This window comes from Papaver somniferum, chromosome 5 (assembly GCF_003573695.1).
Source record: "Papaver somniferum cultivar HN1 chromosome 5, ASM357369v1, whole genome shotgun sequence".
NCBI lineage: Eukaryota > Viridiplantae > Streptophyta > Magnoliopsida > Ranunculales > Papaveraceae > Papaver > Papaver somniferum.
This window is the reverse complement of record NC_039362.1, coordinates 167,851,202-167,862,415: the sequence shown is the minus strand read 5'-3', so window position 1 is coordinate 167,862,415 and position 11,214 is coordinate 167,851,202. Positions and strand designations below refer to the sequence as shown.

Sequence of the window (11,214 nt, the reverse complement as noted above, 5' to 3'; positions counted from 1 at the left end):
ATATGGTCAAGATATGATATATCTTGACATTATTGTGTTTGTTATTTGGTTGTAACTGCATATATATTCTTTCTGTATATATCCTAGATATTGTTAGGTGTATCTTTTATTTGCCTTATCTAGTTGTGTAAACATGTATAAATCAGGCTTTTGCCTATCAATGAATATACAGAGAATTATTCTCACAACTACATTAGAATCTCTATGCGCATGTTCATCAGCACGGTCATGCGATATTGTGATGCATGTGGAAGTGATGTTTTGGGGTTTGTTTATCACTGTAAGAAATGTGGTTTTGACTTGCACCCATGTTGTGCAAATCTTCCACAAGTTTTAGATGATGGTAAACATAACCTTTACTTATCTGTTAAGATCTCAAGTTCTTGTCATCGATGTGGTGGTAAAGGATCTGGCTGGGCTTACAGATCTGAATGCAAGAACTATAATCTTCATGTATCATGTGTTAAGCAAATGCTTCTAGAGAACTGGCAGGCCATGTACTTCAAAGTTGACCAGAACAAAGTTAGAGAGATACAAACAAGAATTCCGTATCTGAAAGGAAACGTGAAGAACTATCGTAACGGAGGGAAAAGCAGTAAAGTGAAGAGGTATACTCAGATGGCAGGTAATGCAGTCAGTATTGTAGGATCCGTGATTCTCGGTGATCCAACAGCTATAATTGCAGCTGCTGTTAATGGTTTCATATCCAAGGCATAAACAGATGAAGTAAATGGAAGAAAATGTTATGGTAATCCCTGTTTATCCTTGTGTTCTATGAATATGTTAATTACGTGTGTTATGTGCAACTTGAATGCTGGTTACGTTGTGTATCTCTTGGTAACCAATATATTTCAATCCACAGCTCCTCTGTACATCAATAATACTAATCCAAATAAAAGAAGATGTTTATAGTATTTGTATTCGTTGATCTTCTAGTTAAGAAATTCCAACCTCACTAAATGGTTTATAATTTAGATTAAGTTTCACGATTTATAGAACGGCATACCTTTAATAAAGAACTTTTGTGTCAGTTTGCGTGCATATAAGTAGGTAATCGGGCCTACAAATCCTTCTGCATGTTTTTTGGCCATTCGACTGTCATATAACATTTCTTGAGACAAATCAAGCTTAGAATACATTTGGGACGTTTAAACATACAACTTTATAGAACTTTCTACAAAAATTCAATAAAAGCGCAACGAAACCAGTGCATAAATGGGCAATCCAAATTAAACATTATGTCATAGTATTTACCAACTACAGATTATATATTGAGAGGCACATACTCGATTACTTTCTTCTTCTTCTACCAGCATTGTTCTTTCCCTTGGTGAAATTATCTACGAGAGCACCTCCAACTCCTTCACCAAGTCCTTCGATTATTCCTCCTAAGAACCCCATAACCATATTTGACGCAATTCGAGCAGCGGTACCAACAAGGGTTGGTTTTTCAGGTGTGACAACAAATCCATTAGCATTAAGTCCGTTGATCATGTTTTTAGCACAAACTGCATGTATGTGGTATTTATCACAAACTTCACAGCCATAGGCTCGGCCAGGACGTTTGGTTTTGCACTCATTACATATGATCCCGGCTTCAGTACTTATTAGCGTCGTTGATGGCAGGAGTTTCAACGTATGTGGGTGCAATGTCTTAAAATCCACTTTGATGTCTAGCTTAGAACAGCAAGGATGCATTTCAAAATTACATGTGCTGCAGCGAAAAGCATACCCTTTCGTCGACTTGCCACATATGTCACATCTTGACCTTAGAAATCCACCTGCACACGATCAAATAGGAATCCGTAATTTATACAACATATCAGAAGAAAGGCACCGCTATGTGTAATATACAAGTGCTAACAACATGTATAACCAACTTAGGGAATTATAATGAGTTGTAGATTTTTTAGCACAGAACAGTATCAAATTCCTTCTACTATCACTTGACTCACTTAGTTTTTTTGGGATAAAACCCCATTTTGAATTCGTATGAGTTTCCTTGTTTGAATGGTAAGATCTGACTTCCGAAAAGCAGATGAACATGTGTAAAAAATACCAATATAAGTTCAATGTATATTTGTGAGAAAAGAGGATCTAAGTAAAACTTTGTGTAAAGATACAAAATCATATATATTGATGCAAAATGTTTTCATGTTTAACATGGGTAGAACGTATTACTTCGCTAAATTTGGCGCCGTGGTTTTGAATGTTCTTTTCCTGGGTAGCTAGCAAAATAAAGTTTTGTCCATAGAGCATATGCAACAGCAACAGTCTGGTTAACATATCCGTATCTAATGATATTCTGGCGCAATGATGGCTTCTTATATACTTATAAATTTTGTGAAAACTCATGACAGGGCTGTCTCTCTGACATATATAGAGATATTATAGTGCATCACTTCAAATTGAACAAGATATAAATTAGAGTGCTTACTTGCTGCTTTAGTGTGGAAAACAAGTTGATGTTGGCTGTGGAGTGGGTGTTTCAGAATTGCAGGAGGAGCCGATGCACAAAACTCATGCAAATCAAAATCACATTTTTGGCAACTAAATCTTTTCCCCGCACCAAATTCTTTGCAACCCATGCAAGTGAACATGTAAGGAAGGTTAACCTTAACTAACGGGTGTTGTGGATGACTGAAATGGACTTTCTCTTCTACTTGAATATTTGATGCAGGATGAAGTGAATTTGGAACTGCCACTGATGGAGTTGAAGCACCTGCTACTACTGTTGTGGAACCAAATGTTGTTGATTTCATCAAGGATTTGTTGCTGGTAGTCGTCATCTTCATGAGAGCACAGTTATTATTCTTCATCAAGGCACGATTATTCTTAGTTGTGGCCATCTAGCTAGCTAGATTTCTTGTATTGTTTTTTTGCTAGTGTTGCAAGACAATGATAAAACTACTAATGAAGAGAATATTTGTGATGAATTTGGAGAAGATATACCCCTATATATAAACGGTTAATGTTTCGATCAAAAGAAAAATGCACAGTTGATGTGATCTTGAGGAAATCATTCATGGATTTGGAGGATGACAGTAAGATCGGATCAATAAAAGCATTTTACTGTGTTTGTGAGAATTTGATAATAATGTATTACCAAGTGTACTATTTATAGAGCTAGCTAGGTGTCGGCAATAGGTTCGATGTCGTAATTCTACAAGTGGAAAGATAGATGAGATATTATTAGCTAATCACGTTTATGAAAACAATGGCAAAATGTGTGTATGCCCTTAGCATGTAGAGCCAGCTGATCACGTTCAAGGTGTAGGAGCAAAATATTAGGCTTTTATTTATTCTAGCTAGCAAAATCTTATTGAACCTTAAACAATTTAGAGCAAATTTGCATGGTTGTGTCTTGCAGTTTTGAAGTTCCTAGTTTACGCGCAATGTTTTAGAGACTTTCCGGCTCTCATGATTACTTGCATAATTTTCTGAGCATCCAATAACACAAAAGGAGCTGATTCCTTGTTCCCCATTCAGCAAGAGCCTCTGCTTCTTCTAGTTACTCCAATGCCAGCTGCCAAAGCCTGATATGTGGCCCAGAAGTTTGCGATACTTCGTGCATTACCTTTAGCTATTAATAAGATTCTGAGAAGACTCATGGTGCTTCCCTTTTCTTTTTTGAAAAGAGAAGCACGAAGCATCAATTTAGAGTAGGCACTTGCATTCTAAATTGATCATATTATCCACTATAAATCTGTTACAAATCATTCTCAGACCCACTTTAGATTAATTAAGCCAATCGTGTTAAAGGAAAAGAATTTGAACCCTGATTAAAACAGTATAGATCTGCAAGGGTTCCGTGGAAGTCTGTTAAAAGTCTTGATTCCGCAAATCATTAAGAAATCTAATCAGTCTTAAAAATCAAGAATTTTAGTTAGTTCTTTCTCTAAAGATATGACATGAAAGTCTTCAGAAGAAAAGGCACTTTCTGTGTGTATCAGATTCCAGTTGCACTACGTGCTAGCTGACTACTGGATCGATATCCCCGTGAAAACTGAAGCCTCTTCAATACCACCAAACAACCAGTCGGCAACCCACTGAGTGAGCTCTCTCAGTTGCACATGTGCATTATTCCAAGATACGTCTCAAATTATACTCTAAAAATTTCAAGACCCAGTCCCTTATATTTATAGTGCCGGACCCAGAACAGTACAGGTAATTTTGTATACCTTAATTCCTTCATGGGTGGAGTTCCCCTCAAACTCACAAGAGGTACTCTAGCCAAGGAGCAACTTGTATGTGTGACAGCAGCTGGTCATTTGATGGTTTCATTTTTGTTTTTGTTTTGTTTTTTCAGTACTCAGCTGGCAAACTAGTTTCAGGTGGTTTTGTAAGGAAGTCATGGCAAATTACCAAACTGAAGGCCAGCCTAGAAAGCTTGAATGAGATATTATCAAAGCCAACATTTGGGAATGGTCGAGCAACAAGATTACGGTAAACTATCTGGAGGGGCTGGAATGGTAGACTGTATGGAGACAAAAGAAGGAATTGAGCTCAACAAATGCACTGTGTTCAATTGGTCATTGCATATGCGTATTGTTTTTATGTATGTAGTCTTTGCTCCTCGGTATCATTTCTGATAGCTATCATGACTTTGATGATTGCTATTGATTAATGAAATTTGCTCTTTTGTTTCAAAAAGGAAAAAAAAAAGGTCTCTATAATAGATGATTAGGAAAGGATTTAAAGCGATAAATTATTGCTTGTTAGGTTTTTTTCTATGATGTTTGTTCCTTTTATTACTTTAAGAACTTAGACAGTGATTCGCTAATAAGACTATCTTGTTAACTTCCTGATTAAATTGGATGTTTTTTTCCCTTGATACGTGACCAAAAGTCATTCAAACGATTCTTCATCTTTTTTCTGATGGAAATATGATTCTCCATTATTGGCCGTGATCTACGACAAATTAGATACAGCTTGTGAGGACTACTTCCTTTGGGGAGTAAACCGCGTCTATCTTATGGAAATCTTATATGGGAACTTGTCAACTTGGTGGGTGGCTGAGCCTTGTAGCCTTCATACAGAATGACGGTCCCAAAGTTTTTTTTTTTTATTATTGAAAACTTCCTTCAGAGGCTATTGAAAACAAAAATTATTCCATGTAAAATGAATGGGTTGGCAACCTAGCTATAAGCTTGGCACCAACACCCTTTTGAATTGCGAATCCTACCCTATGAAAGGTAAAACTTTCTAACCCACTACCAACATCATTGTTGACAAACGGAAAAAGAAAATCTGAAGCTATATCAGACCATGTCTCAGATACTGGTAGGTAAGGGTGGCTGATCAATGACCGGAGATGGGGTATGGGAACAGGCAAAGTGGTACTCCAAAATCAAGTTGCCTATCAAATGGATGGTTTAATGTTGCCCTGGGTGATGAACGACTACATGGTTCCTGGCAAGCCAAATCCCCCGTAGAGCAAAACAAAAAATAGAGATGATGTTAACTAGTGGTTTAGGTGATTGTAAGATTAACCCCTGAACTGATAATGAGATGTTGTTAATGTAGGTAACCACCGCTGGGAACCGAGCTATTAGTTGAGACCAAATGGTAGCCGAATATGGACAATCAAAAAAGATATGATGAAAGGTTTCGGCCTGAAGAAGGCACCTAGTGACAGAGATTGTCATGACATGTATATTGTGAATAATAGGATTGTATTCAACGTGGTAAAAAAGATACAATACATCTGTTCTTATATACAAGAAACAAAAGATAGAAAGAGAAACACGATATACATGAAAAAGGAACAAAATATACATGCCATGTAGAGCAATATATTATCCCAAGAAATCAGGACAATATCGTTTAACACCCTTCCTCAAACTCAAGATGGTGCAACACACATGTTGAGTTTGGAAATCAAGAACCTTAGACGAGCTAAGGTCAATGATTTGGTGAATAAATCAGCGAGTTGCAATTCCGAGCCAACAAATGGTAAGACAATAGTTTGTTTCTTGAAGTGATGTCTTACAAAGTGACAATCTATCTCAATATGCTTCGTACGTTCATGGAACACATCATTATGAGCAATGTGAATAGTTGCTTTATTGTCACAACACAATGTTGTAGATTCTGATAGGTGAACTCCCATATCTTCAAGGAGCCATCTTAACCAAAAGATGATGCTTTTGGAGAATTAACTCTATTGATTGGATTCATAATACCTGTTCCTACATAGTATGTATTCGTCCGAAATAGGAAAAAGTCGTGAACACAACGCATTGGATTCGTTCTTTCAGTAGCTTAGTGTTCTTAAATCAGGAGAAATCCCTTTGGGCCAAAGTATACAGTTTCAGAAGTTGTATGAGCAAGAGCGCGATACTCAGTCTCTGCACTAGACCGAGAAACTACACTTTGTTTCTTACTGCGCCACGAGATCAAGGAATTTCCTAAAAATACACAGTATCCTGTTGTTGAGCGTCTATCTGTAACGTCACCAGCCCAATCTGAATCTGAATATGCATGAAGACAGAGATCAGAAGTAGATGAGAACTTTATACCTTGATACAGGGTGCATTTGATATAACGTAATATCCGAAATACTGCAGCATAATGTGTGGACCTTGGAGCTGACATAAACTGGCTAATTACATGAACTGCATGACTGATATCTGGTCTTGTGATGGTCAGATAATTAAGACTTCCCACAAGCTGACGATATAATGTTGGATTTGCTAAAACTTTTCCTTCGAAAGGATTGAGTTTCACATTTAGTTCAAGAGGTGTATCTGTCTTACTATTTGTTAAACCAGCACGTTGAAGAATGTCGGAGGCATACTTCACTTGTGAGATGAAATAACCATCAACTGATTTATCAACCTCTATACCAAGAAAATACCTTAAGAGACCTAAGTCTTTTATTTCAAAACACGAACTGAGATGAAATTTTAAAGCAGTAATTCCTTATAAATCATCACATGTGATAACCATATCATCAACATATAAGGAGAATAACCATACCCTTCTCAGTTGATCGAGTAAACATTGTTGAGTCATATGCACTCTGATTGAATCCGTACTGAAGGATAGCATTTGAAAACTTCTCAAACCAAGCACTTGGTGCTTGTTTAAGTCCATACAAAGCTTTACGAAGTTTACATACTTGATTTGGAGAATGAATCATTCCTGGTGGTGGTCTCATATACACTTCTTCTTGAAGTTCTCCATTAAGAAATGCGTTCTTGATATCCATTTGATGAAGATTCCAATTACGAGCAGCAACAACAACAAGAAGTATACGTACAGTAGTCATACAAGCAACGGGAGCGTACGTTTCTTCATAGTATATACCATATTCTTGTGTATATCCTTGAGCAACCAAACGAGATTTGTGGCGTTCTATCTCACATGTTGAGTTTGTTTTGATCTTGTACACCCATCTACTTCCAATAACATTTTTCCCTGGTGGCAAGTCAACCATATCCCATGTACCAGCGTTCTTGTGAGCTGTTAGTTCTTCTCCCATAGATGTTTGCCAGACTGGACTTATAGATGCTTCCCTATATGATTTTGGTTCATGTATAGATAAAATGGATGATTAAGTACAATGATAATCTGCAAACCTGGCTGGTCGTCGACGAGCACGTGGATGTAAAGCATCATCCTCAGGTACAAGATCCCTTTCTAGAGAAGCAATGTCAGGATTTTCCATATAGTGGTCATGTGAAGTTTCGAAACTTTCAAGAGGAGTAACTTCTGTGGTGGTGGATGGAATAATTCTAGGATGAGAGATAGATTGAGAAACATCCTTAAAAGGATCTAGATACGTAAACTGTTCTAGAGTAGAAGACTTGATACTAGTAAGATACCAAAAGGGTATATTTTCCCAAAACATAACATGACGAGAAATACGTAATCGACGATTCTCTGGGTCGTAACAACGATAACCTTTTTGTTCAATACTATAACCTAGGAACACATAGATAGCATTCTTTTTGCTGAGTTTGTTTCGTTCTCGTTCTGTGAGAAGGACAAAACATGTGGAACCAAAAACACGAAGCTCAAAATAGTTTGGTTTCTTATCATAAAGACGTTCATAAGGTGATATTCCTCCTATGACTATAGATGGAGCGATTTATTGTGTAAACAGCAGTAAGAACTGATTCACCCCAAAATTAGAGGGAACTGAAGCTGAAAGAAGTTTTGTTCTAGCTGTCTCTATGATGTGACGATGTTTTCTTTCTGCTATACCGTTTTTCTCTGGAGTTTCAGTACAAGATAACTGAAGTAGAGTACCTTCTGTTTTAAAAAATTCTTTGAAGGGAGTTGATATATACTCACCTCCTTGATCAGCACGAAAGGTTTTAATGGATTTTCTAAATTGAGTTTTGACCATTCTAGAGAAATCTGTGTATATTTTCAAGAATTTAGATCTAGAACTGAAAATATATATCCATGTAAACGAGAGAAATCATCAATGAAGATAACATAATACAAATCCCCTCCCTTAGAGGCAATGGGAGACTTTCCCCATACATCAGAATGAATAAGATCAAAAGGTTCAACTGAATAAGTAACACTATTAGTAAAAGGAAGTGCAGGTTGTTTACCCAACTTACATGAAATTCAATAAGGTTCTTTATCAACTTGAGTTGTTCCTAGTAATCCTTTATTGATCATATATGTAAGACGTGAAAAAGAGACATGTCCTAGATTAGAGTGCCAAGACATAAATGGAGACATAGTAGAACGAAGGGAATTTGCAGCTGCAACAGTAAGTTCATTCTTTGATTGTTGAGGAAAAATTAGAGTTTCAAGGAGATATAGTCTACCGACTCCACGGCCTATCCCAACAAGCTTCTCTGTCCTGGGATCCTGTATAACACAGACAAAGGAGAAAAAATAAATGTTAAAACCCTGATTGCAAAGTTTCCCAATTGATATAAAATTCATCTTGATCTTTGGAACAAGTAACACATCAGATATACGTATTTTGTCTGAGACTTTAACCTGACCAATGTGACTAGCAGCTATCTCAGATCCATTTTCAGTTTGGATTTTGGGTGTAACAATAGGATGCTTGTTTTAAAAAACATTAGAATTGAATGTCATATGATTAGAAGCACCTGAGTCAAGAAACCAACCGTTTGAAAATGCACCCGTGGGAACAGAGAAAGCAGACGTTGTTGTAGAGTTATTGTTACCAATTGCAAGGGCTTGTTTGAGCATATCTTGAATATCAGCAAGATTACTTGATGTAGATGCTGATGTTTCATGACTTCTTTCCAGTGCAGGTGCTGCAAGAATAGATGGTACAGGTGTGTATGCAGTTCATCCTTCTTCTTTCTCTCATGTTTCTTGAAGATGGAGATGTACAGTTTCCTACTGTATGACCAGGTTCTTTACAATAGTTGCACTGAATCTGATAATTCGAACTTTGATTGGTTGGATCTTGAAAGGATGATGTTTGTGACACACTCTGTGTTGATGGTAAAGTGCAGTTTTTGGCCAAGTAACTTGGTTTCTTGCAGTTGTAACACTGAACCTGTGAGATGTCACGATAGTTTCTCTGAGAACTGAAGGTATTATTAAAACTTGTACGTGAAGGAATTGCAAACACAACAGGTATTTTAGGCTTGATCCGTTTTCGAGTTTCTTCAGTAATAATCTCAGATAACGCAGCTTCCACCGTAGGGAGAGGTGACCGATGAATAATTGAAGCTCTTACAGTCTCAAAATCATCTCTTAACGCCATCATAAGTTGAACCATACGTGACTTTTCTCTGTATTTCTGCCATAACTCAATATATGTAGTCCAATTTGGTTCTATGAGTGCTAGTTGATTCCATATAATTGACATCTCATAATGGAAATCTGAGATTGACTGATCCATCTGTTGCTTCATGGATCGAATATCTTGTTCTAGTTTGTAACGTTGAGCAAAGTTGATTTGGGTATATCTTCTTGAAAGAAAATCCCATGCTTCTTTGGCAGTTTCAAAACCAGTACGTTGCATACTTATGGAGGTGATCACTATATTGCTTATCCATGTCATTATCTTGTGATTGTTGATCTCCCAGTCTTCAAGGATTTCTTCAGTTTCTTTGTCTTTGCTAGGCTCAGTTTGTTTATCTCTAATAAAAACACCGGTCGTAACAGTACTTGGCTTTTTGGCTTTGCCATCAATATATTTCCACATAACTTTTCTCATAAGGAAGGACTAATGATTATAGTTTGTTCCATCAAACTTCACGGTAATAGGTTGATAATCTTCACGAGACATACTGAATGATAACAAGGAAGGATTTTGGATATTAGGGTTTGAGTTTTACAATCTAAACACAGACAAGAGAGAGATGGAATGTAAGGGATTGATCTTGTTGTTGTTTATTGTTGCAGCGGAAGATGGATTGTTAGATCTTACCAGGCTCTGATGCCATGACAGAGATTGTCATGACATGTATATTGTAAATAATAAGATTGTATTCAACGTGGTAAACAAGATACAATACATCTGTTCTTATATACAAGAAACAAAAAATAAAAAGAGAAACAAGTTATACATGAAAAAGAGAATAAAATACACAAAATATACATGTCATGTAGAGCAAGATATTATCCCAAAAAATCAGGACAATATCGTTTAACACCTAGGACAATTAGGATCATCCGCTATAATACGGTTGAAAAACATCCCAATTGTTAATAAACCTTTGTGTAGAATTTTCCAAATAAAAATATGAATTTTCGGTGGGCAGGGTAATTTCCACACTTTAGAGAAGGCCTTCAGATGAGGCTGTATAGGTGATGTAGAAGAACAATCAGCAGTCAAAGCCCGGTATGCAGACTTGACTGTGAACATTCCGTTGGTCGCAAATTTCCACCTCATTGAATCAACACAAGCATTTGTTAGCAGATGTATGTCAGGGAATCTGATTGGTGGTACTTGTATTAGAAGAGATTGGAATTACCTTAATTGTATCCCATTGATTGGTGATTGGATCAATAAGCTTAAAAAATTGTTGTTTGGCAGCGGCGGATGATGGGGAATCCACGAGTGATTCCAAAAAGGAGAATCTGCACCATCTCTAATGAGAAATGTGATCCCGTTGGTTATGCATGATGAGAGTTTCTACAAAGCTCTCCAAGATGTACTTGGTATTGTCTGACGCACTTGTTGTACATTGAGGATTGAAGTTCCTCAAAGAAATGAAGCACCGTGTCACAAATAGATGTCTTAACTGTCTTCCAAAA

General features: G+C 36.9%; 2 protein-coding genes across 2 annotated transcripts; one reads left to right on the top strand and one right to left on the bottom strand.

Annotated features, from left to right (window-relative positions):
* The first annotated feature begins 228 nt into the window (after positions 1–228).
* LOC113280008 lies at positions 229–717 on the top strand. The gene has a single exon (XM_026528642.1). It carries the CDS (start codon positions 229–231, stop codon positions 715–717), a length of 489 nt encoding a protein of 162 aa, XP_026384427.1.
* A 391-nt stretch (positions 718–1,108) lies between these two features.
* LOC113278091 (diacylglycerol kinase theta) lies at positions 1,109–3,279 on the bottom strand. The gene is made up of 2 exons (XM_026527023.1): positions 2,438–3,279; positions 1,109–1,781 (listed from the first exon to the last, which is right to left on the bottom strand). The coding sequence occupies exons 1-2, from the start codon at positions 2,847–2,849 to the stop codon at positions 1,291–1,293; spliced, it is 903 nt and encodes a 300-aa protein (XP_026382808.1). The 5' UTR covers positions 2,850–3,279; the 3' UTR covers positions 1,109–1,290.
* Between the last annotated feature and the right edge of the window lie 7,935 nt (positions 3,280–11,214).